Source organism: Terrapene carolina, unplaced genomic scaffold (genome assembly GCF_002925995.2).
Source record: "Terrapene carolina triunguis isolate 2854851 unplaced genomic scaffold, T_m_triunguis-2.0 Scaffold190, whole genome shotgun sequence".
In the NCBI taxonomy this organism is placed as follows: domain Eukaryota; kingdom Metazoa; phylum Chordata; order Testudines; family Emydidae; genus Terrapene; species Terrapene triunguis.
Genome location: NW_020664541.1, coordinates 262,547 through 289,320, shown reverse-complemented (window position 1 = coordinate 289,320; position 26,774 = coordinate 262,547). Strand labels below are relative to the sequence as shown.

Below are 26,774 nucleotides of genomic sequence, written 5' to 3'. Positions count from 1 at the left end.
TTGGAAGGGTTTTAAGCTAAATGGAAAAAAGCCACTCTTTATTTGGAATATATGTCCACATAGAGGAGTTATACTGATATATCAGTTTTATAGCTGGTAAAACTTGTCTGTGTAGACAAGTCCTTAGTTAAATCACTGTAATTTCTGTGTGTATAGACAAAACCTAAACGTAAGGGAGGGAGGGAGGAGGGAAGGGACTGTCATAACAACCACCATCACAGCTAGCTAGTGAAAAAAGAAACCACAAGAAATCATGTCAAGGAAAGAAAGGCCATAGCTACAGGGGAAAGAAGGTGCTTTTTCAGACAAGTTAACTCAGTCGAGTTAGCTTAACCTGACAGGAAAGCCCTCTTAATACCAGGGTAGACACAGTTTAACATCTTTTCACTCATTATTTCAGACCAGTATTACCTCTGTGTTGTAGCCTAGGTGGGCACAAACATATGTGACTTTAAAGATGTTAACAGGGCCTCACAATTATGTCAAGCTAACCTGACTGAGCTCACTTGACTGAAAAAAGCACCTTTCCTCCTCATATACACAGATTCAAAGTCTAAGGGTCAATTGGAAAGAGGTAACTGCCTCTTCATAATCAAACCCAGTTGTGGACAGAGATGCCGCTCAGTTTAAGGGGCAAAATGTTGGGAAAGGGAGACCTGAATTTCTTTTTTTAAAATCTAGTTAACATCACTATTCTTTTGCAAGTCCCAACCGAGCAGCCCATCTTTGTAAGATTGGCCTTGGCAACCAATATCTGGGATAGTTTAGTGTGATCTTCAGTGGAGTTTTAAAGCCAAAGGGCAGCAGCTCTATCCCAAGCTTTTGACACAGGGGATTACATGGAGGCACCATTGTATCTGCCAAGGGAAAGGAGTTAATGCATTGCTTCTTCATTCTTCTGCACATAATGCTACCCCAGTTAGAAAGCAAAATAATTGAGGGGTGGGGGTTTCAGATCACACCAGACACTCCTGTGACACAGGCTAGGTTTGGGGACAGGGATGGAGTTTAGGAAACAGAGATACTTCCATTCTGGAAAAGCTAATGCAACAACCTGGGATAGTTTCATTATTATTTCACGGTTTGTCCAAGTGTGTTTCAAAAGACCCTGGAAACTAACACATGACCATTTACTCTTTTTCAAATGGGGAGGGTTGTTGTTTTTTTAAATACACACGTACAGTACACTTTCTACCTAACAAATCAGCCTGCTTTGAAGCTAAGGGTTCCTAATGCATCTGCAACACCAAACTGTCCTACAGATTGATTAACAGTCCCCCTTTTGGACCCCTGAGGTGCACTGATCATTGCATGCAGTCTAACGAGTCAGAAAGGTTTGGGGTTCATCGCATTTTCTGTAGATGATCTCGAGGAAGATTCCATTGCCAATGTTTGCTAACATCTCACTCATGCAGAGTCAGGGGTTGTGGTGTTAGTGCAGATGTGGTGGGAGGGCTGGGAGCAAGGTATGGATATGATGGGTTAATAAATGGGCATGCATGCAACAATGGCCAGCAATGGAGACACTACCTTTGACGAATATGATCTCTTGAATGCCAGGGCGTGTGGTACATAAATCGACTTTAAAATGGGAATGGTAACGGGAAAAAAATAAAAACACACAAAATGGAGCAAAATCAGTTCAACATTGAAAACAAATGCACAGTAATACAAACAAAGCTGTTTTTAAACGCAACATAAAATTGTACAAATGGTGAACCTGGCACAGCCTGATTACGCACAATGGAAAATCTCTACTCAGAAATCCATTTACCAGCACTCTCCTGAAGGCAATTCCAACTGAGGAGCCTCTTTGGAAAACCAGTCATCCAGGAGATCCCCTTTTCTATTCTGGCAATAAGTATATGTAGATATGTGGACAAACAACATTTTGGTTCAAGCTTTGGAACAATGGTTTGGGTTGGTTCTGTTTTGATTTGAACCAGCTCAGCCAATCGTATATGGCTTCTTAAAAAAAAAAATCCACACACATATGATTGAGTTCTTTTAGAAAGAAAGATTTGGCTTGTGAGAACCCCTAGATTCACTCAGTCCACCCGATGTTTCTTGCCAGGAACACAAAACTTTCAACAGATCTATCCAAAAATAAGACTGACAGATACGTATGCATCACAGATTCATAATCACTAACTTCACAGGCCTTCACTAAGCTGTTATTTATATTACAGCAGCAGCTGGGAACCCCAATCAGGGATGAGCATCCACTGAGGTAGGTGCTGTACAGATGTATAACTAAGACAGCAGTCCATTCTACATATTAATGAATCTCTTGGTGAAGAAGCCCTTTCGGATATCTCACTATACTGCTCTCTATTCAGTCTGTTACCTTGTCCATGGGTTTTGCCTTTGTCACAGAGCCTAAAGCCTGCATCCTGGTGGGACTCACTCTGGTGTCTGCTTGTTCAACATTCAGAGCGGCAGCAAGATCACGTGCTGACTCAGACACATTCCCCCTCATCTACTTTCTTCTCCATCCCTTTTTTCTCAGAAGTTCTGGTGCTTTTATGGCTTCGATCTGGCCTTTGCTTACTAATTAAAAATAAGCTCGGAGTTCCATCACCATGGCCTCGCTCATTGCTTTGTAACCTGCAAGAACATTACCTGGGGCTCTGAGCATGTTGTGTCTCATAAGCTAATGGAGGCTCTGACTTGCTACCTGAGTGGGATTCCTCCAAGAGTGCTGAAATGAGACACTCTTCACTACACCAGTACTGACTCAGTGGGGCTGCAGGGTATTGGAAGTGCTCTGCTGCAGCAGCGGCTCAGTGAGGAGCTGTGCTACGAGTCAGTAATAGCTGAACACTCTGCTCTGGCCCCTCCGTCTTGTAATTTCAACTCAGTAAAAAAAAAAAAAATTTACTACCATACCGATTCAAGAGTGGCATGCTAAGGCCATGTCCACGCAGCAGCTGGGAGACAGACGTGCTAGCTTTGCTCGAGGTAGACAAGAACACGCTACCACTACTCAAACTTGCACACTAAAAACAGCAGTGTGGTTGCAGCAGCACAGGTGACAGCTCAGGCTAGACGGGACAGCCCAGGGGCTTGGGTGGGACTGTTCTTGAGCCACTGGCCTGAGCCACCACCGCCGCGCTGCTATTTTTAGTGTGCTAACTCGAGCAGAGCTAATGTGCGTCTGTCTACCCGTGCTGCGAAGCATGAGGCCAGCTGCTGCGCAGACGTACCCTTAGCTCCATTACCCCCTTAAGGTGAAATGATTGTACTGCCCAGTGTTCCTAGGCGAAGTGAATTTCCATTGTGCGATGAGGTACAGAGCGCACTGTAACACCCTGGGCACAGCGCCAGCATTCAGCATTTTTGCAGAATATTCATTTAATTAAAACAATCATGAATGGAAAGCTGAGAAACAATCTGAACATGTATGCAAATTTTAATATTCAGCGAACTATCTGTAGCAGGAGACGTGTATCTCTGATCACCGCCCCACATCCTGTACATTCTCTCTCTCTCTCTCTCTCACACACACCTATTAGCGCACACCCCACAGGGAACTACATGAACATTCTTTACAGGAAGCGTTTGTTGAAAGGCAACACACTAAGCCACACAAAGTTAATTCACTGCTGATTGCTAATGCTATGATGGGCAGGCTAAATGGGCCAAGCCCTCTGGGAAGCAAGTTCAATACAACAACCACAAAAGCAACATTAGCTGGATTTTAACTTCGAAAGGGTTCAGATAAAAGTTATGCGGCATGAAGGAAGCCACTTTTCCCCCCATAATGGAGGAAATAAGCAGTTGACTTGGGCTGTAATTAAAAGGCACAAACCCAATAATCAGTGCTGCCCTTTTGCCAGCCACACCCTGGATGCAATTCCTTCTGCAGCGAGACTTGCCAGGGTGTGGTGTAAATGTTTTACATCCCCAGACACATTTGTTGTGAACCAAAAGGCTGATGTGTCTGTGGTCTGTTCCCTCTGGATGAGTGCACACGCTCCCAATTACTGCTCCTGGAAAGCACAGGCGGGCACTTAGCAAAGAAGAGATCCTTAAGTGTGACTCAGCCACAGCAAATGGAGAAAATGAGACAAGAAAACCATACCCTGGAAATCTTGCTGCTTATGTAAAATAGCTGAGAAAATTTAAAGGAAGAACAATATTTTGTTGGGTATCAGGAAGAATTCCAGGCCATCTATAATATCCCCAGGCCCTGGAATACTCAGTGGCCAGCATCTCTTCTGCAAAAGCCAATCTATACCAAAGTTGCTCAGCATGGAGGTGCCAGAGAAAAAGAGTGAATATTTAGAGCACCCTCAACTTTGAGAACATACATGGTGCTTATTGAAGTCCCGCTGCCAGGAGTCCACAAGCTGGACAGGAATGACAGCATCACAGCTCTTATCTGAACCCCCACATACTGCATCTCTTTCTGCTTCCCCAGGTACCTCCTCCTTCTGCATCTCAGATGCAATGCGGAACTTGTCATGAAACACCTCGAGGGCAAGCAAAGAAGGAAGAGAAGAAAGGGGTCCAATATAAAGAACAGTTCCCAGAGTAAAACCCTCCTCTCAGAAAAGGTGACTACATATATATATATGAACCGGGGGGGAAGCTTAAAGAGGTTTAACTAAGTGAGGACGAGTCGCATTCACTTCAGTACACCAATCCCTCTGCTTGCCATGTTTATGAGAATTATTGTTAGTTGCTCAAACTACATTTTATCTTATCATAGTTAAAAATACAAGTGGAAATGATCTTCTGCTGTATTTCCACTTGCACTGCTCCACAACCTCCCCAATCAGCTGAGACCTTCATCAGCTGAACCAGACATCTGCCCTAACCTGGCATTTGCCATTGATTTCTCCAGGCTTGGTGAAAGTTGGGGGGAGCTGCTCACCATTAGAGTGGAGAGCTGTGATACTGTTCTCTGAGGCTCCTTTTGTTCATGAGATGGAGGTGGATGATCCCATCCCAGATGCTAGGTATGTACTCCAATGGCTAGCTTCTCCAGTCACCATGGCAACAATTACATTTTTAGCACAGTAGTGGGATCACAGTTAGCACAGGTACGTCTCCTCAAACTGGAAATTACACCTCCAGCTTGAAGTGTTGACATACCCTGGGAGCCAGGCACAAGGGGAGAAAGTGGGGACAGGAGAGAACTCACTTCTCTCTTTCCAGTGCATGCTTGAGCTGAGGATCATGGTACTGTGGATGAGAAGGCTGTACCCAATCATCATACCCCAAACCTGCAGAGCACATCCAGGAACCCCTCCGACAGCTGCAGGTTTCTCTCCACTCCAACATCCACTGTGATTTTTTTAAATCTTTCACTTGTTCTGTTTTTACTTTATTTTTTCCCCTGATCAAATGAAACTATGAAAACATGGCCACCCCCTTCATTATGTGATGAATACACTAGATAGAGAGAAATAAAAAGCAGGGGCCCCTCAGTTCCTGCCAGGTCTCTTACTCATAGATATGCCCTGGTCCCAGCAAAATGACAGGTTTCTTTTTTTGGGTGTTTGTGGGGGTCCAGCAGAAGCTCCTTCCACTTTCTCTTTACTTTTCTACTCCCCTTTGAGCCCCATTTCACTGTGTAGTTGCCTTTGGCTGGGGAGGGGTCAATGTGGCTCGCTCCAGAACTCTACAGCACTAGCCAGAGGAGGCTGCTCATGAGCAAGCAGACACTTCTTTCTCTCAAGAAGCTGAGCGCACACCCAGCCCTTACCTGCACGATGAGCAACAGCCCTACGCTCAAATCCCCATGTATCCAACGCGCCTTCTTCCTTTTTCAGTTTCGCAGTCACTGCTTACACCCAGAGACACACTGCTAATTGCCATGGATCCATCAAAGGGAGCAGGGACAAAATGGGAGAGGAATAGGCGCAGGCTCTCCCTTTCCAGACAGAAGAACACTAATGTATAGATCCCCATCTCCCCAGGGAAATACGCACACATATGCCATGCTGCAGAACCACAAACCTGCAGTTTCCTCCTCTCTGGATACTCTGTCTTGCTTATGCCTCTGCTGAATGCACAGTAACATACCTGTATGCAGTTGGCCTCGAACTCCAACAGATCAACCTATTGAACAGGTTGGCACAACAACATCCTAAAACCAGATCTTCACCATGAAGTGAGGAATGTCCCAATGGCACATTTCTGTAGTAACGTTACAGCAAGTAAAATTTACTCTTTAGACATGAAATTCCCATTGCTAGAGATTGTGAGTATGTTCTCTAGAGGGACAAAAATATCCTACCCTCAGAACAAAGCAATACACACATAATGCCTGTGCGCAAGGCAGTGACAACAGGACCTCTGTACAATGCCAATAGGGAATCTGGATTATTGTTGAAACTGACTGGCTGATTTCAGGTTTATTATTCAACCAATCTTATACTAACACCATCCGCAGCAAAAACAGTAAGAATGATAACGTTAATCCTGGTAAAGGTTGTTGTGGTTCTGAGTCTGTGATCTGTATGAGAACAGTTCTATCTAAATGGTCTTCCTACCTCTCGCTTGGATTTCTGAGAAGATCGTTCGAGAACGTCATCACTGGAGAGGTCAGAGTCCTCTGAGAAACTCAAGTGTCGACGGAGCTGCAAATCTGAGAAAACAGACCCAAAAAAAGAAAGAATAGGATGACAGGTTTAGAAGAGTGGTCACTACTATTGTGTTTCTTTCTGTCTCTGCAGATACTTTTGAGCTTGGCCTTGCTCCTGATTGACTTATACTTCTGAAATAGTTATCACAGTCACACTTCACTGCTGCAATATCTGGGAATATCGTGCTCCACAAAGCAACACCACAGTGTGGAATCACTGACTGTGGGGTTTCTTTCTTTCTTTGGCCCATGTTTACAGATAACTGCTTTAATATGTCTCAAGAGTCTCAAGTTGTCACTAAGTGCTCTGAGTGGACCTGATGGCAAGTGGCAGATCTATATCTATGATTGACCCCATGATCCCTGCTTTTTAGAGCAGCGGAGAGCTGGCAGGTCCCAAGTTACACAGGGAACAAAGAGGAGGGGAAGTAACTATACCTCCATGCCCTTGAGCACCCATTTACCTTTTAATTAATGAAGGGACATTTATGTGGGTCTCTAAAAACATTGCATAGTCTGCCATGGCAGATTCAAGGGAAGTGAACTGATGGTCAAAGTAGGGAGCCAGGGTGGGAGTTAAAACAAGTTTGAGAAGTGGCAAACTCCTCTTCTGAGTCAGGTTAAGGCAGAAAAATGACTAGTTCTGTAGCCTGGTACATATGAAATGAACAGTAATGTGCCAGATTTGTTATTTGACAATCTGTTTCTCCCATTGATATGCTACTTATTTTATAAACAAACATGTGTACAGTTCTAATCCCATTATCCTCAAGGGTAATCCTGGTTTGCATGTTAGGCAAAGGAGAGTGACTCAGAGGCATAACAGTGTGGGGTAGCAAGCTGGGACTACTTCATTTCAGAAGCTTTCCAGCTGCAGTGAAAGTACAGTGTGCAGACAGGCAGATGTACTATACCTGCTGCTCTAACCATTGGAGAGACCTTGTGCTTCCCAGAGTCCACTGTGGCACCACTTGAGGGAGTGCTAGGGCAGGATTTGTCATCAGTCTTTTTCTTCTTGTCTTTCTTATATCCAGAGAAAACAGACTTCCACAATGATCTGGGCTTGGTGGCTTCCTCGGCCAGGCCACTGGATTTGTCAGAAAGCCGGCTGTCATTCTTGGATTTCTTCTCCTTTTTGTTCTTACGAGGGGAGAAGAGAGAAGTCCTTTTCTTACTTTTCCCACTGGAGCCCTCTGAGGAGGTGACGGACCCTTCGGGCCCAGCAACGTCAGCAGGGGGGGAGAGGAACCTTTCATTAGCAGCATCATGTTTCAGCGTGGGGCCCTCTGCTACTTTCATGGCCAAACGTGCTGAGGACTCAAAAACCCTCTCTTTGGGCTTCAAGGGCATGGAGGAGGCTTTTCGTGCCTTGGTGGCCCCAGCAGCTGCAGCTGCCTCCAGATCTTTCATCTTACACAACTGCTTAGCCATGGCATCCCGCAATGCCTGACTCTTTACAGACTTCTCTCTGGCTCTCATTCTTTCCTCAGCTAGCTCCTTGGCTTCTGGAGAGATTTGAGGCAGCACTCTCTTTCTTTGGTTCGCTCCTCCTTCCATTGATGGTGGTCCACCATTCTCTTTGACCAATGGCAGGTGAAGAGGCTTCTCTGGCCTTGGCCTACTGGTAGGGGGTGTAAAGAACTTCTCATGAAGACTTGTATCCTCAGTTCTCTCATCGTAAGTGTCTTCCACATCATCAGCAAATGGAATCTCATCCACACTCTCCACAAATGACTTCCGCACCTCTTCTTTTGAGGTCTGGGTTGACTCTTTGGCAGGCGGGTTGTGCTCATAAGGTGAGGGTGCAGGAGGTGTCGGTGCTGTTGCTGGTTTAGACTCTGACTCATTCTGCCAAATTGTCTGATGCCTCTTTCTACGCAAAGTTGCTGGTGCTTCATTTTGAGGAGGTGGTGGGGGAGGGCTTGATGGTGGAGTGAGCATAGTGGAGTCGGAAGTATTGAAGCTCTGGCTGGCCAATGTCCTCATGTTGGATGAGCTCCCATGCAGACCCAATCCAGAGCTGCTGGATAAGTCTCTCTTTACTTCATTGGAACTCTTCAGCTCTTTGTCCGAGGGAGATTTTGGAGTCAGCAGAGACATCTGCTCACTGTCTAGTTTGGACATGATCAGCCTTCTTGGGGCAGGCTGGGGTTTTAGAAGATGGATCCCCTCCTCTGAAACACTCAGCGGAGCTGACTCAAGGGCTGAGACAGTGAAGCTAGGCTCTGACCCTTTGCTTCTGTTCACTGGAGTGAGCCCCAGACTCCTCCGGATTTCAGCACTCTTCATCCAGAACTCCTCTACGAGGTTATTCCGTTTCAGGGCTTCTTCTGCAGTAGTAGGGCTCCCCAATTTTTCCACCTCATTATCTTGGCTCTTCAGGGCAAGTTGGGCCAGAGGGGTGGATGTTAAGGCTGGTACAGGCTGAAAGCACACTGGAGGTTCCACTGGAGATGGAATGGATGCTTCAGCAGACGGCAAAGGCTGGGAACAGATAGGCAACTGGGCAGAGGGGGAGGATGAAGCCAACATAGGTGTTGCTGTCTGAGACTGCACTGGTGATGTAGGTGTGATGGCTTCTGGCAATGCAACTGGTTGGGACCGTATTGGAGAGAGAGAGACAGAAGGGCTTTTAACTTTCTGATCTTCAAGGATTTCATCTTTTGGACTTTCTTCAAGGAGGAATGGTTCAGGAAAAAAGCGTGTCTCTGGAGATTTGTCCATGCAGGGCAGTGCCGTGAGGGGATCCTTTACCTTCTATGGAAATGCAGAAACAAAAGAAATTATTATTAATGGTCCCTAAGCACCTTCAGAGGGATTTAGAATATCGCTCCATGCCTTAGGCTTTCAGGAATAAGGGAGTGATAATTTAAGCTTCAATATATGAAAAGTGCATTTGGCATCCTTTTCCAGTGCATGGAAAACCAATTGGGATCTTTCATCAGATATTGTTCCACTCTGTAAGCTGTCTATTCTGCAAGTTGAAACGACAAATTTAATTTTGGAAAGAGAAGGAAAGTACATTTCAGAATACCCAATTCCACTTTACCCCTTCCCACCTCCGAGTGGCCCCCCCATCAGAGGAAGGTTCTTCCAGACCTATTCCACATTTTGGCCAGAGCTGGCTAGGGTAGGGTTGTTTCTCAAAGGCCTGAGGCATTCCTTACCTGGGGGCTCAGTACGTGGGTGCTGCAGAGCTCCCAACCCCTAATCATCTGAGGAGTCTTGGATTTCACTTGGACCTGCTGCCACTAGACTGCTATGTCACCCAGGCAATGTATTATGTTAAAGAGTTTATGCCTTTGACATTTCCCCATACAGATTTACTGTCTGGAGAGTGTCAGCTGCAGAAAATGTTATTTTCAAAACTATGCAAGATCTTCAGGGCAGAGTCCCTGTCTACTGTATGCCTGGACAGCACCTAGCACAAAATGGCCCTGGATCCTGACTGCAGCATTACTATAAAACAAATAATAAATGTGTCTGATAGTACCATTAAAAGTGACAAGAGGAAATCACTCCACTCCCTTCCAGTATGAATGCTGTCAGCAAACCAGCCTGATCTCACAATTTAAGTATTGGCTAGGGAATCTAAATCCAACCGCACTGGCAATTTAGCAAGTAAATAATCACAAAAACAAAGGACATAACAGTTAAAATAAAATACTAAAAAAATGGAAACAGAGAATGATGATTTCAACATTTTTAGTGTCCCAAGTTACTAAGAAAGATTCTCCTACAGAGCAGTAGCACGGGAAACTGATTTTTCTAAATGAAATGGCACTGAAACGAGTAAAACATAAACCCGGAGTGTCTCAATTATGACTTTTGTCTTCACTCAGCTTATATGCAAATGAATCTGACAGGGCACTGCTGTGGAGGGAACTCAGAGTGACTGAGCAGACTCAAGCAGGGACTGGACAATGACTATTTTGCTGTTGTATATATGCATGATACATAACTCCTGCTTGCTACACTGGCCCACTGAGGGTCCCCAATAACTTTTTCTTTGCCTTTAGAGTTAGAGACTTGTGCTACTGATCAGCTATTGCACTGTGAACGTCTTCAGAGGAAAAAAAAAGTGGCTTGTTTTCTTTTAAAAACTAAATGAAACTAGGTCTCAAGAAGTCAGAGGACAATGTACATTATCTAGATAAGAAAAAAGAGCTAAAACTATCACTCTCAATCATACAAGCTGTTCTACTAATCTAGAGAGTACAGTCCCTTAATTGATATCAACATAGCTTTGAAGAGCACCAGGAACTCTTACCTCTATTTGTTCTGCACTGGGACTACCAACTGGGGACAGAGGAACAGCGGTCTCATTGGGTGACCAGATGGGGGTAGAGGGTTTGCATGGATCTAGGGAAAATGGAGAGTGCATTGAAACCCCCCACAAACGAGCCCTCTTAACATTCTAAATCCATGTGAAGCACAGTAAACAGTGAACAAATCACTAGCCCTTTACATTCTGGATGAGCCCTCTGGAGTCTGTTTGAGTATCTGTATGTGACCCTAATGACACAGGCAGTTAGCCCAAAAGCACCCATAGGGATCTGAGAGAGGGAACAACTGGTTCTGTGGGTTCCCTGATGCTTTGGGAAGATGTAGCTCATGGTATCACAACACCTTTCTCAGAACACAAATGCAAACACATGCAAGGCATTGAGTATTGGCATTGTTCAAATGTAACTGAAGAGATTGCTTTCACCAATAGCTTAGTTTGACAATTCAAAGAAATGATCAGTCTTTCTGGACTGCAAGATACAGAGATTAAGTATTTACCGTCTGTCAGACTGCAGGGAGCAGCGGCCTCTCGCTCACCCTCATCCTCAGAGACTTTCAATTCTGGCTCTTCCATGTCCCCTTGAGGTAAGTGACACTCATCTTCTGCATCAGATGGGGTGTCATCTGACCATCTTTGATCTGGGGGGGGAAAAAGAAGATAACACAGATAGGAAGCAGTCTTGGATGCAAGTCCATAAGGACAGCCATCTATTTCCTAAATCTTTCTATTATTCTTCCTACCCTACTACCTAACTCTTCTATTTTATTACATGCTAACTGGGGTCACTTAACTAGTTACTAATGGTGATACAAAATCCCACATGAATACTCACTTCCTTCATTCAGAAAGATTATAATGAGAGTAAGGACTTCAATTGTTACAAAGAGGAGGGAGAAAAATTGTTCTTCTTAACCGCTGAGGATAGGACAAGAAGCAATGGGCTTAAATTGCAGCAAGGGAGCTTTAGGTTGGACATTAGGAAAAACTTTCTGTCAGGGTGGTTAAGCACTGGAATAAATTGCCTAAGGAGATTGTGGAATCTCCATCACTGGAGATTTTTAAAAGCAGGTTAGACAAACACCTGTCAGGGACGGTCTAGATAATACTTAGTCCTGCCATGAGGGCAGGGGACTGGACTAGATGACCTCTCGAGGTCCCTTCCAGTCCTAAGATTCTATGATAAGACTGGGCCCTCTAACAGAGTGGTTGCGAGCAATGTCTTCCAGAATCCATGGCACTGCAGTTCTTCAGCTCCATTTCACACTTCAATCCTATTTTTCTCTCTTCTGCACTGAGCTCCCACATATACAGATCTGCTCTGACTGGATGACCCTTATACAAGATACCTGCTTCCCAACATGACTCTGCTCCCATAACAAGATTTAATGATGCACTGTGGTACCGTACCATCATCCAGCTCTGCACCTGTGTCTCCATCTTCGCCTGCTTCCCCTTCTGTATCTGCTGGTTCTGTGCCCACCTCATCCTCCACTTCATTCTCCTCAAATGGGGCTGGAAATGCATTAAAATATTGAGAGAGAGAGAAGAAAATCTATACAAGGGAAAACAGTTTTAAACTGCACCAAGTGCCCTGAGTGCCAATATTTACTCATTGTTCCTGCAACAAGATGCTCTGAGGTGCGTCAGCAGGGAAGACACTCAACCAGCATTTCAAGCCTTGAGTCCGAGTAGTCAAGGGGTTTTGTGCCTTTGAGGAAGCTTTATCACAGACACTGGCACTGCAAGGTTTTCAAGGCACTTCTGAGGGACTGGCCTCGTGAAGTACTATCGTCTCCACTTCTGCAACCAAGATGTGCTTGAGTGAGACATTAAATGAGGGTGTCAGGGAAAGCTCTAATGGAATACGCTCGACTGTTGTTGCAATATAGTATTGGTACCACAAAGGAACTGCAGTTACCAACATTTTAGAGGATGTGTGCTAGTTGCAAACTGCAATCTCATATTCTGCCACAATAACTTGCCTAGCAGCAGAAACAAAGACGTTTGAGGGACCTGAAGTCAGACGAGGTGACCTGCCAGGAGGTGACTAGCCGGGAGAGTTGACCATTTGAAAACTGTTTAACTCTGTGCGGCTGCAACATTCTAGAAGAAACAGTTTGGTGGAGTCCAGACTGCAGTGTAGATACCCAGGACCTGGATGTATTCAGATATTTTAATGTGAATAACAGACGCATAAAAAGTCTGTTCTTGTTTGCCAGAGCCCAGAATCTGCCTTACAGGATCAGTCTGAAGAGAAGATTCATGAATTTATAAACCTAAACAAGGCATTTGACAACATTACACATAAAAAGATTTAATTCCAGAGGGGAGCATGAGGCCCCACCAGGATGGCCTTTAATTTATATTATTAAATTATATTTCACAAAAACCAAGAGACTCCTATAACTTTCTCAATTGTTACACCTTATCCCATCTCAATTATTATGGGTGGGTGTTGGTCACACAGCTTCAAGGTCTTTCCATAACTTCAGGCAGAATCTTTTTTGTTTTAAAGGCATTTCTAGCTTTAACCATAGCACCGGCAGACTGCACAAACCTGGGCCACATTTTTGGATTTATGCATATAATTAGCACAACTGAAGGCTCAAATGACATGTTAGACATTTAACTGGGTTGTTGAATGCTCAATTATTGAAAATGAGCACACATTCTCAGTAGTCATGCTGCAAACTATATGCACACAATGCTAAAATTCTGGCTCCATAATGATGTATACAGATGCCAGTGCTCATTTCATAGCCTATCTGGGACCATTTAAATGACGACACTATTAATCATGACAGTCTAAGAAAGAGTGAGCTGGCATCTTGACATTTTCCACACACATTTTGATCTTCTCCTCTTTTTCTAGTAGAGGCTCTTTGCTTCCTTGGTCTTCAAAGCATGACACTGACATTCTGTCCCACTGAAACAAGGGTTGTCCTGCCCCTTCAACCTGAGAATTTCTTCTGTCACTTTTTCCACCTTTGTAGCATCACGGCAGTGGAGGGGCACATGGCTTGCATTTTTTTTTTAAACTGCTGTTATAAGATGCTGTGCTATCACCTAGAAGGGAGTGTGGCATGACATGGCCTGCACCCTTAAACCAGAGGCTTTATAATACGCAGAATCTTACAGATCTACAACATGAAGCCGAGTCACAGTTGTAAGGGCTGGGCTTCCCACTGTGACATCTAAAGATGTTCTTCACTAAATCAGCGCCCCCCTTACACTGATGCTTTACTGACCTGCTTGTTGCTTGGGTGTGTACCAGCTATTGCCATTTTAGGAAGAGTAATGCCACAGTAACTTGTTTTAAGTAAAAACATCAAATGTGAGCAACTGTCACAAAATGTGTAGAAGTGTCACCTTCAAAAATGTGACTATCTGACACTGGCCTGGCTATATGTATGTTGGTTTTTCCATTTGGAAATTGTGGTGCAGTGTTCGATAGCAAGAATCTAATAGATGAAAATAAATTCTTCACAATACCTTAAAAACACAACATTCAGCAGCATATTTTATGGATGCATAGATAAGTAACACACTGGTGCAATGGGCAGCCCATTCTGAAGGACCCGGAGCTTGGGGGACAGGATAAGAGGGTGGCTGGTTATAGTTATACATATACTGTGCATATACGTATGTGCAGTTAGGATGAGGAGCAAGAGGACAAAAGTTGCCACACAGTAACTGGTGAGATATACACTATGGCAGCCAGAAACTACAGATTCAGCAGTCTGTCCGTGTCGGCCAACAGCCAGGACTTGATGGGGTGATGTGCAGCTATCCCGTAAATGCTGCTGCCTTGCCAAAACAGTTACAGAAGCAACGTTTTAGAGGTGAGCTAATTACTCCTATTTGCAAGGGCAACTCAGCTAGAGGTCACACAAGTTACCCCTGTTCTACTCTATTTTTTAGACCCTTTTTGTGGTTTATAGAATTTAACACCCTCCCATCCCCCGAAATATCCACACTCACTGATTTTATAAGAGATTCTAGGGGACCACCTAGGAAGAGCAGCTGACATTTAGCATCTTTCCACTCCTTTGGTGCTTAGGTGGGCAACATGTTTCAGGTTTGTGGAGCGTGGCTTTTTCCATAGTCACTCCTGGCTCTAGAGCGTCCCTGGCTTTAGCTTAATTGACATCTTCTTTCTTGGTCTCTTCAGCAGGAAGCTGTAATTTGCTCCAGACACTGCTTGAAGCACTCTCCCTAATCTTTTCACTTACAAGCAAGCACCGAGATCCCTTTGTCAAGGGGTGGGGAAGGATGACAATTACTCCTCAGTTTATAACCCAAATCAAAATATTAAACCTACTTTCTTCTCCTCCTCCATTACACGGAAGATGTTCTTTTCTGTATGGCCTGCCTTTGCCAGGGGTAAGATGAAAGCCCAGTTCATGCAAGAATGGACTGTGAGCGCGGCATGCATGCACACTCCCCCCTCCTAGTCATGCAATAGCAACAGGGCCACAGTTCCAGTGTTAAGGTACCAGCTCAGCCGTTGAAGGCATGGAAAGAGGGCGGGCAGGGTTATTCTGAATTGGTATAGAATGAATATCACCAAACTACCTCCAGAGACCGTCTCCAGCCATGCCTGCACCGCCTCAAGGCGTACGGAGGGAAGGTCGGATGCTGAATTTAAAAAACAATAAATGATAGTAAATCAAAAGTTAGACACAAATAAGTGTATGAAATTGAAACACTAGAGAGAAATTCCTCAAAACCGAGAGCAGAAATAAAACCTAGGCTTTGTCAGATGATGGAGATTGGATTTGAGGGTTAAATTAGGATAATGAGGTATAAATACCAAATCTGCTTTACGATCCATGGAAGATAAGGGTGTTAGTGAGAACTGAACATGTCCTCAGTGTCCTGTTTGCAGATTCCAGCCATTTTGGTCAAGCTGACAAGAGAAGCTAGAAGATGGAGTATGACCACACAAATAGTGCTAACAGAAGCCAAAGGCTGTATTGATTTCAGACTATATTGCCTGGGTTTGGATGCTTACAGGCAAGGGAGAATTCCTACTGGAGCATGAGAGATCACAGAACACAGCTTTCCTGGGTATCAGCAATGTTGTTCTGCTCCTTTAGCTCTAACCATCAACTCCAGAGAGTGGTTTTGAAGTGTTCTCTAAACAGCACATGTGGATTATTGCAATGAAGCATCTAAGTTACGGGTCTGTGGAAATCCAGCTCTCAGTTTGGCCTATTCTTTGGGGAAGGAAAGATTTCTTGCTTCCCGAAGGAAGTTGTAAATGCCACGGAAGGGATTGTCTGCACCATAGGAAAGGGTCAGCACAGGTTTTCCTTCACTTTACGGACAACTGTAACAGTATATCACGGAGGCAGCTGTGTCACAGAGAGAGGAGTTGGGATTTAGAAACAGGACACTGGTAGCTCACAATGCCGGAGTGAGTGAAAGTCCTTCTGGTCGACTTTTGCTTTAACCGCTCTTTGTTTGCACAAAGAAAAACATGTTGGAAAAATAAGAAGAGAAAACATAAGCTAAAAGGAAAACTGAGAAATGGCAGCACACTTGACTTGTGGCCACTTCTGTTATCAGTGGAAGCTAAACTCACCTTAAGTACGGAAAACTTGAGGAACAATGTCAGCACTTACTCAGGGTTCTTAAACTTCAAGCAACATTGGTCAAGAATGTTTAATGCTATAACACGGAGGCCTGTGTTTGTATGATTGTGGGAGAAGGGAAATAATGATCTACCTTTATAGATCACCTTTCACTTCAAAGAATCCCAAAGCACTTTACAAGCTACTATATTTATAAGAATAACTTTCCCCCACCACTCAAATGTAGCCACCTTTGGGGTGAAATGCAGCACTGAATAATAAATGCACACACTAGGCAGTAAAACCACTCCCAGCTGAAACTACAGAGGAACATTAGGCAGAAGATAGTTACCTGGCAAGAATTTGGCTAGAGAACATGAGTTAAGACCCCCAGCTCTTAGAACAAGTACCATGTGATTTTTAATACCCACAAGCAGTCAGGACTTTGGTCTTAAATTTCTTTGGAAAGACAGCGCCTCTGTAACACAGTTCTCCTAAGATCATTCTGGAACATTGGTTTGGTACAGACTTGGAGGGAAGATTACCACCTACTGAATCAAACACCACAAAGTTTTGGTTTTGTTGACACTTGGGCTTTCCTTACAGCTCTCCAATACTAGGAAAGTAGGTCCCACCATGCTTAGCTCAAGACATCTGACAAGATCACAGTCCCAAGTGTGAGAATAGTGTGGAAGGTGAATCACAATGAGATATATGAGAGATGTTGGGAGAGGGTACTAGCATTCTCTATTTTTTTTCCTTCTCCAAAGTGACCTTAGAAGCAAAATGGCATCTTGAAATGGTGACTCACTTTGCTGAAAAAAAATAAATACTGTCAAATCTCAATACAAAGAGCCAAACAGCAACCAGCTGTCTCCTTGGGCCCTCTGTGCTCTTCACCATTCCCTGAAGATACCAGGCCCCTGCCAGATGCAGATACAAATTTTGAAAAGCAGCAGCAGAATATATTCATTGTAGACGCGAAAACTGTTCAACCCTTCAGAATAAGTAACTTTTGTTTTTCCAAGGGCTGGACTCATCACCCCCATCCTGAAGGAACACAACTGGCTGAATTGCTTCCTCTCAAATCCAGAACCCTTTAAATCTGTCATCAGGGGCTTGCAACCTGCAATATCAAATGATTTCCATCCTGTAGCAGAATGTTACACAGTGTCTAATTAGATACACAAGCCAGGAAAGCTCACTATGCTGTGTTGACTTAGAAAACCAGTGACTTAAATGGAGACCGACCTCAAAAGTAAAACGTTTAAACCAGTGTTTAAGTTTCAGGAAGCAGAGGCTCTGAATCATTGTTCACCCTTCTGAAGAAGGCTGCGCTTGAAGGGAGCAGAAGCAACAGAGTTAAACAGCTGCATCTGTGATCTGGGGATCGATGCAGCAGGAGATTGATTACCTCTGGAGGTGGAGGACTTTGAAATTGGGACCATTTTTTCCTCCTCCTCTTTCTCGCGGATGTGTGTCCAGTGCACATCTGCCAGGATCTCCAGGGGATCAATCGGATTTACAATCTGCTGTAGCCTCAGGTTTCCAGCTAGCAGACCGAGGATGAGGCAGATCAGGATGTGGGCGGGAAGGGAGGAAGGATAGGGTGGAAAGAGAGAGAAAAAAGAGGAAGAGAAAGGAAACACACGACAGGAAAGGAAATATAAGGAAAGAAAAAAGAAAATATTACTTGCCAAGATCAGTTTGCCAGACAGACAGACAACGCTTGGCATCATGTGTGCATGCATCTAGAAACACACAACCATTCATAATCCTCAGATTCCTGCTCCACCCTGACGCTGAATAATGCTAGCCCAGAGGCATACTACCTCTATTGCAAGCAGCACCCCGGCAATGGAAGACACTCTCTGAGCATCCAACTGAGATTTGGTAGGCGATCAATTAGCAGAAATTTCAGCCTTATTCAGCCTATTCAAAATGAGTATTACCCTATGTATCCTGCTGGCAAAAGGCATGGGGACAGTCTGCACTGTGGGCTCAATTCCACAGAACAAAGGATCCATTCACTCGCCAGAGGTCCTCAACATTGCGGAAGTGAACTTTTCGGGGGTTGAATTACAACTTTTCACCCACATGTGCAACAGAGAAACCATAAGGTCTCCCTTTGCCGGCTGACCTCAGAATGACCAGCTGCATGTAGCCTTATATCACATTGAATTTTTGCTCAGTTTAAGGTTTACAACACTTTATTCAGAGCATTCTAGCTGTGTTGTTGGAGTAGTGAGTGGGTTGTTCAGGGGGAAGCATCATTTTATGAGTAATATCAGCATTCTCATTGAAAATAATGAAAATAACCTCTTCTCTCCTTCAAAGGGGATTTCCTTTGACAAAAGTGTAGGTACATATGGCTGACCGCTTTAGAAGGTATTTTGTGTATTTGAAGGTTTTCAACTAGACAGTTTGATTCATCCACCCTGGTAGCAATTCTCTTAATTTCCCCTTTGTTGTTGGTTTCTTTGCGGTGCGAAGGACCCTGGGAAATTTGATTGTGGGTTCTCCTCGCCATTTTCCTGCAGCAAGGTATACAGGATTCTCCATGGCTGATCTGGCCACAGGTTGCAGGGTTTTATATTCTGGCAAGCTGTTTTCTCCACTAACCACTCCCCACTCATTGGCATGCACTAGACACAGCCATTCACACTGTAGGGCAACAAGCCGTCTGTCTCTGCACAGCAATGAGCCAACCTTCACTGACTGCAGATTGCCCATGATGTAGGGCAACAGGCCAGGCTCCATCTCAGAAGCTTGGAACTAGGCATTTGTCAAAAATGTACTAGGGAAGGACTGTCACACACCAGAATAACCCACAGAAAGCCTGGTTTGTGGAATCATAAAAATAAATTTAAATTAAATATATATTTTTTTAAATTAATGGAGATATCCTATCTCCTAGAACTGGAAGGGACCCTGAAAGGTCAGCGAGTCCAGCCCCCTGCCTTCACTAGCAGGACCAAGTACTGATTTTTGCTCCAGATCCCTCAGTGGTCCCCTAAAGGATTGAACTCACAACCCTGGGTTTAGCAGGCCCATGCTCAAACCACTGAGCTATCCCTCCTCCCCAAATAAATTAGGACTTCAGTCTCAGAAATGACTGTGGTATCACACTCAGCACTATAATAGTAGGAGAAAACGGATATTGAGAGAAGCAGCACTTATCTAAGCACAAAATTATTTGGTAGTTAGTCAAAGGGGCAAAAGAAAGCAGAGAAATACACAAAAAGGGAACGGGATTCAATTTTAATCTGTATATCACAGTTTTCTCAGTGTAACGATCCCTCTTCGAATCAGCACAAAACCTGACCTTACCAGAACTTCTGGACATCCAGAAGGGAACAAGAGAATATTCAGGAGTGGCTGATAGGGCCCAAGTCACTGGCCAATAAATGGAGCGGTCTGATCTTTCCTCATTGCACTTGTATTCCAATGCTCCCACATGCAGGCTCTGAGATCAGTAGAGTTAGTGTTTACACCACACCACACAGCTGAGTTAAAAGATTGAGGATTACCAGCAACAGCTGGAAATGGGAAGAAATATATAGTCACTCAGCAAGGCTCACAAAGAGCAGGTCCCACTTGATCTGCAGGACTTATTCCATATTATAATATGGCTTTGTATCCTGACTGTTAGGGACTTAAACAGGTATGACATCACCAAAGAAAGGCCCAATCAGAATGTAGAATTGGACCAGACACAGGTCTGACATCACTAACTTTATTACCTGATTATTCCTTTTACACAATAGGTATTGTAATGTACTTGCTACCCTATATGTTACCACTACCTTTCAATGGATGGAATCAGAATTGCTCAAGTGTGTGTCACAGGCCCTGTACTACTACAGCAAATAGATTCTCCTTTATTTCAAGTGCTGGGAATCTGTCATTTATAGCAGGAGGATCTGAGATCTCAGGTTTTTAGTGGCCGGGTTATACAGCACAATGAGAAGCTAGAAATAGATGGCATGTGTTTGTTACAGTATCTATAAACCCATTAAGGAAATGAAATTGGAGAATAGGGAGAGATGCTTAATTTTAATGATTTTTTTTCCATATGGAAATGACATGCTTTTGCTGCAAATGCAGCCATAGCCTGCACCCGCTGGTGTCATCTCACCTGCAGCACTCTGCATGCTGCTTTACATTTTACTCTTATGGCTTGTCTACACAGACATTGCATTAATTTAAAAACCAGTTTAGTTAAACTCATGCAAACTCCAGTGTGAATACACAGTCATATCTGTTTAAAACAGGCTATATCAATGTAGCTTGCTCCTGTAAATTTACTAATGTAAACTAAACTGATATAAGCCAAACTTGTACCAGTTTAAGTATATTCGTATGAAAATCACTCCTTTATTTAAACCTGCACATCTGTGTGTGTAGACCAGGCCTTACTTAAGAAGCAGACCCCAATTCAGCTTTCTCAATAATGTAAAAACTTTAAGGAGCCCGGCCACCTGTGAAGTATTGGGGGCTGGCTAGAGGGCAAACCTGGTGTTTCTCTGATGTCTGACCACGTGAATGCAGGCTGAAGATGTGACAATCAGAGTCCAGACAACCCAAGAGGAGAACAGAGGGTCTGGAACCCCAAAAAATAAGCCCTTGAATTGACTGTATACAATGTTACTGTGCTATAAAATATGTTGAGTAAGGTCTTCTGTGAAAGCTGGTAATGTTTTGTACTTGATGGTCATTATGAACTATCAGATGGGTAGCCGTGTTAGTCTGGATCTGATTAGTCTGACATGCGTCTGACGAAGTGGGTATTCACCCACGAAAGCTTATGCTCCAATACATCTGTTAGTCTTAAAGGTGCCACAGGACTCTCTGTTGATTATGAACTATGTATACGGACTGTGGTTATGAATTTATGGGGAGACACGGGACTGGAAAGGCTGTTGGTGTCACCCTGCAAGGAGTAACTAGGCTGGCAGAAGCCAGGGTGAGACCTTGATGCTTGCGGGCTGGCTAGTGGTGTCAGGTCTGAGTCGCAGCAGCACAGCATTACGGCACCGAAGGTTACAGGGCAGGCAGTAACAAACCCCTTACTAGGCTAGGTGACCCACAAAACATCACAGAAGGATTTCAAATGGCTGCGGCTGTGGCTTCCCCCAAGGCTGGCCACTAAGCTTCACAAGAAGCTGGACCCCTTTGTTCACCGTTACACGAAAAGATAATCTGGTGAATTCCAGAAGAACAGCGTGTTTCCCCCTCTAGCTTCACTGCAGCACTCCATAACACTTTAGGAGTGGCTGGGCTCGCTCACAAATTGACTTTGTAGTTCAAAAGTTTAACTGGAAGCTGTCCCAAACCTGCTCTTTGGGAACAAAAATTAAAGTGGGACAGCTGCTAGGATAGAGAAGAGTGGAAGTTAAGGAAAAAGACAGCAGTCACCCTACGTGCCTGTGCTCTCTGGCCATCTGGCCACCTTCAATTCTCACCATCAAAAAATGTTAAATCAGGGACGATTTAACATTCCAAACTGAACTTTTCCAATAGAAAGTGAGTGTTGAAAGTGGCCAAGGGACCCCAGACTTCTGCTCAAAGCACAGCTAGACTCCAGGGGGAGAGCAAATGATGGGTCAAGAAAGGCTCGGAACAAAAAATATTTATATATACTGTATGTATATTTTCAAAAGAGCAAAGAAAAATGTTGATATTTTCCCATATGATTTTCTCTTATGCTCCTATGAAATATTTCAGACTGATGCATATACTAAAATTAGTTTCAGGCAAAACAGGAACTATAAAATAAAGGAGGTATATTATAATAGCAATCAGCTACAAACAAAGACATGCAACCCTGGCTCTCCGGTGCACCCACTCATTTGGGTGAAAGAACTCACCCTGTACTCTCACGTATCCTGGCACATATGAGCAATGTCAATGTAGCAGGAATGAACATACTGTTGTAGCCCAATACTCCAGGAAAGTAACCATCAAAACAAAAATGGCAACACAGTGCATTATGGGAAACAGTGCACCTAACCAAGCAGGAAGTGATCAGATTAATTTCAGGTATATTTTACAGTTGCTTGAAGTGTCTCAGTGCTCTCTGGAGTCGATCTAGCTTTCCCTGCCCTCCCCCACAAAAAACAGTAAAAAATGTGGTAAAGCCAAGTAGTGCCCATACTTGGATCATGAGAAGAAGTCAGTAATTCCTGAATCAACCTCGAGAGAGTTGGTGAACGCAATTTACTAAAAACAGAAAATCTTTTCATGTGGGACCTGCTCTTTAAAATGTCAGTTCCGCCTGAGGGCAAATTAAAGTGGTGATGGCACAAGGGTACCTTTAAAAGTACCCGTGTCCTCTTCATTTGAGAGACGTTGAAGCCAGAGGCCTTGCTGGAGCTCTCTCGCCCAAGGGTAATACTCTCCCTCTACAGCAGGGGGAGCCACACCCCCACATATAGCATCAGATACACACACACAAATAATACAGAGAGGGAAAGGACAGAGAATCAGAAAGCATAGAGTTATTGTCTGGAAATCCAGTAAGACATACTGTACTCATCAAAGCTCCCTGTTTGATAGGCAAACTCCACTGGACAGAGGTCTGGGAACGTCACAATTTAGTAGACTGGTAAACAATATGCATATTACTATACTTAAACCGTGGTCTTGGTTCTGACAGAGACTTCAGCTACGGAGTTCCAGTTTCCATGTGGAAAAATATAGCCAAACCACCTAGTTAAAAGGCCATCTCCCACACCAAATGACACCTGAACAGGACTGCCACTGAAGCCCAGCACAAACGGACCTCTCCTCATACTGTCAACATTACATGGCCTTTATGAAGCTGGTCTTTGTAGTCTGGTAGCTCTCATGAAAGTAAAGGAGAAATGCAAGTACCCAAGTCATGTTTTGACAGATAAGATCCAGTCACCATTTGGAATGGCAGTGAAGCATGGCAAAGATACCAGTTTCCAAAACAAGCTCAGTATGGTTATGACTTACTAAAGAGGTGCAGGGGAGGAAATCCTTCCATAACTTTTCCCCATCCTTTTCATAAAGAAAGACTCAGAGCTGGAATAAAAACATCCTGGAGAGCACAGGGATTCAACTCAGGCTGCATATTGTGTAATGTCTCCTGCTGGCTTAGGAGAGCTGGATACTGCTTCTCCTGGGGCCCCATTAATATTGGCCATAGAGGGTTACTGCTGTGTGATGTGAGGCACTCCCTCCTCCTCAAGGCTGAATGCGCTGCCTCCGCAGCACCCGCAGACCTTGCTAGAGAACAGAGGGCCAAATCCAAATCTGATTCCCCTACAAACTAGTGAGAAAATAGCACAATTGTCACAAAGCTGAGAGTTACACAGAGGGGAACCAGCAAGAGAATTAATTGCTTGGGTTAGACCATTATGGTACAAGTAGGCTCCACCCAGGGGAAAGTATCTTCTGCCCTCTGGCTGCACCCTGCATTCAGGCATAAAGTGCCCCCCTTCTAGCACTCTGAACCAAACATGGGAATATATTGATCCAATCAGAGTACTGAGTCCAGAGCAAGTGGAGACAAGAATTAAACCCATCTCTCTTATCAGGCTATACTGGGGAGAGGGGTAAGGTACTGTGGTTGGTTGAGGCCCACTGTTATGACAGTATATGGGAAGTGTACTGTGCTGTTACTAGTGCTGTAACTGCCCTCTAGAGAGAGATCTTCTGTCTCTGATGTGGTCAACCTAGCATCATTTATCAGCACTAAATTCACTTACAAATACACCCCTACCCCGATATAACGCTGTCCTCGGGAGCCAAAAAATCTTACCGCGTTATAGGTGAAACCACGTTATATCGAACTTGCTTTGATCTGCCGGAGTGCACAGCCCCGCCCCCCGGGAGCGCTGCTTTACCGCGTTCTATCCGAATTCGTGTTATATCGGGTCGTGTTATATTGGGGTAGAGGTGTACAAAGCAATGTTAAATACAAGGATAAAAAGAAAAAAACGATACGAAAGATAAGAAGGCCTTTGGTTTGACACAGTCTTTGGGTACATCTACACTGAAGCTGGGATTGCGTTTCCCAGCGCGGATAGACAGACATGCGTTGCTCTGCCCGAGCAGTGTAGCCGGGGATAACATGGGCTGCAGCTCAGGCTAGCGCCAAACCTGCCCAGACACTGCCATTTTTCATGTGCTAGCTCAAGCAGAGCTAGCATGTCCATCTACCCACAATGGGCGGCACGCTCCCAGCTGCAGTATACATGTGCCCTTTGACTCAGTTCCTTCACTGGTTCCCTTCCATCAATATACCCTCATAAGAACCTCTCCCATCCCGCCCTGATTCACTGCTTCCCCATCAGCCCTCAATGGTTTTCCTGAGAAGAATAAGGTACAATCTAACTCATCTGATCGTAGGGGTGCCTGTCCAACACCACTCTGGGCTGAACATGGGTACTTGGCTCAGCTTGCCCTGCCTGCGTAGCAGAAGGAAAATACAAACCCATCTTTTTCTAACCTTCACTAGACTCTTCGTCCTCCTCTTCTTCCTCTTCCCGGGCTTCAGCCTCGTGGTTTTTCTGACTTTCAGGCTCTTCGTCGTTCTTTCCCTTCAAAAGGGCATGGATTCGCACAGCCTCTTTCCATGGCACGCCTCCCAGGTCTGAGGTGGGCAGCTGTGGCTGCCCCGGTTCCTCCTCTTCCTCCTCCTCCTCTTCCTCCATCTCGGATTCTGAACTACTGTAAAGAATAAAAACGAGACAGAGAAGTCAATTAACAATGCATCTTAGCTGAGTTTATATAGGGCTGGCAAAACGTCAGTACAAACTATAGTACGTGTAATGGAAACCATATTTTCCCCTTCTGCTTTCAACATTTCATTGCACTATTTTAGAAATAGTGGATCAGGTCAAAGGAGCTTGATGCAGAGGCTGTAGGTAGATCCAACAGCGAAAAGGTACTGGATCCAGTTCCTTTTAATAAAGGGGAGCAAGAGGAAGAGTAGTTGTGGAGATCTGTCTAGGTTCTTATATGCAGTGCTATTGTAGCTGTGTCGGTCCGAGGAGATTAGAGTGACAAGGTGGGTGAGGCAATATCTATTATCGGACCAACTTCTCTTGTTGAGAGAGACAAGCTTTGGAGCTGCATAGAGCTCCTCTCCAGGTCTGGAAAAGGTACTCAGAGCTAAATACAAGATCAAACAGATAGTTTAGCTGGTGAAGTTTATTCAAGGTGAAGTGGCCAGTTAACTCCCTTGTAGTCACAGGACAAAAAGGGGGATTAGTGGTTTACAGATTATTGTAATAAACCATAAATCCAATGTCTTTATTAAGACCGTGAATTTTAGCATCTAGCAAAGTTATAAATTTATCTCACCCACCTTGTCTCTCTAGGTCAGTGGTTCTCAACCCACGGGCCGGGCGGGCAGCCCAATCAGCATACAGCTGCAGCTCATGTGACATCCTCAGGGCCATACAGGTAGTATATATAGTGTGTGGATGCGGCCCACATAACACAGAGAGGTGCATATGCGGCCCACAATGGTAAATAGGCTGAGAACCACTGCTCTAGGTTCTTATCTGATACTCATTATCACAGTATCTGAGTGCAAGTAGGTTCAGCAAGAAGGTGGTGATCTGGATCATGTCACATTCTCTTGAGGATTTGGGTGTGAGAGATAGTTTGGCAGGGCCAGCATATGGGGAGATCATGTCTCTTGATGGCGTGTGTGGGTGTGTGTGATATTGCCGCTGGGTTTAAGCTGCTGCGAAGTTTTGTTGCTTGGCAGGGAGCTGGCAGGAAGATTTGGGGAACTATATTAGTTATACTTTTTCCATTTTTGCCTGACAATCAGTGAATGTCGAAAAGAATATGCACACAGTCCTAGAATTATCAGGCCATCATGGTACATATAAGGGATGCAGCAGGTAAGATAAAGACAGCCAGAGAGCAGTGCACAATTACATACACTGTCCAGGATCTTAGGCAGTAGTATCACATGAACACAGGAAGTGTCCGCACATGTGTATAGGGTACATCTACACTGAATTTCAAACTTGTTTAACTAAAGAGCAAGTGATAAGATCTTATACAGTGGATTCTATCTGAGAAGTTGGGATTCTTATCCTTGGAGTTTTTCACCTAATAGGAACATCTGAGTGCTCGGTCAGCTTTTAGCAAACTTAAACTTTGCAAGAAACCAGATTAATTTTACAAAGTCGACTATATCCATGATCTTGTGCTAGGTACAGATTTGGTTCACCCTGCAGAAAGATTGTCAAAGGTCAGTGGGGACTCCTGTGTACCATAGAAAATCCTTAACACCACTTGCTTGTCTGGTGTTGCTTGCAAGTTT

The 26,774-nt window shown here is 44.3% G+C and overlaps 1 protein-coding gene across 1 annotated transcript in view; it reads right to left on the bottom strand.

The window, feature by feature from the left end:
* Positions 1-26,774, bottom strand: part of MICAL3 (microtubule associated monooxygenase, calponin and LIM domain containing 3) — a 159,196-nt gene that overhangs the window by 24,980 nt on the left and 107,442 nt on the right. Inside the window, exons 26-34 of the mRNA XM_024210483.2 lie at positions 24,939-25,159; positions 17,874-18,011; positions 15,459-15,521; positions 12,291-12,395; positions 11,381-11,521; positions 10,866-10,957; positions 7,510-9,352; positions 6,504-6,598; positions 1,531-1,581 (exon numbers count right to left, since the gene is read on the bottom strand). Coding sequence (XP_024066251.1) covers positions 1,531-1,581; positions 6,504-6,598; positions 7,510-9,352; positions 10,866-10,957; positions 11,381-11,521; positions 12,291-12,395; positions 15,459-15,521; positions 17,874-18,011; positions 24,939-25,159 — 2,749 coding nt within the window. The remainder of the gene's footprint in view (positions 1-1,530; positions 1,582-6,503; positions 6,599-7,509; positions 9,353-10,865; positions 10,958-11,380; positions 11,522-12,290; positions 12,396-15,458; positions 15,522-17,873; positions 18,012-24,938; positions 25,160-26,774) is intronic.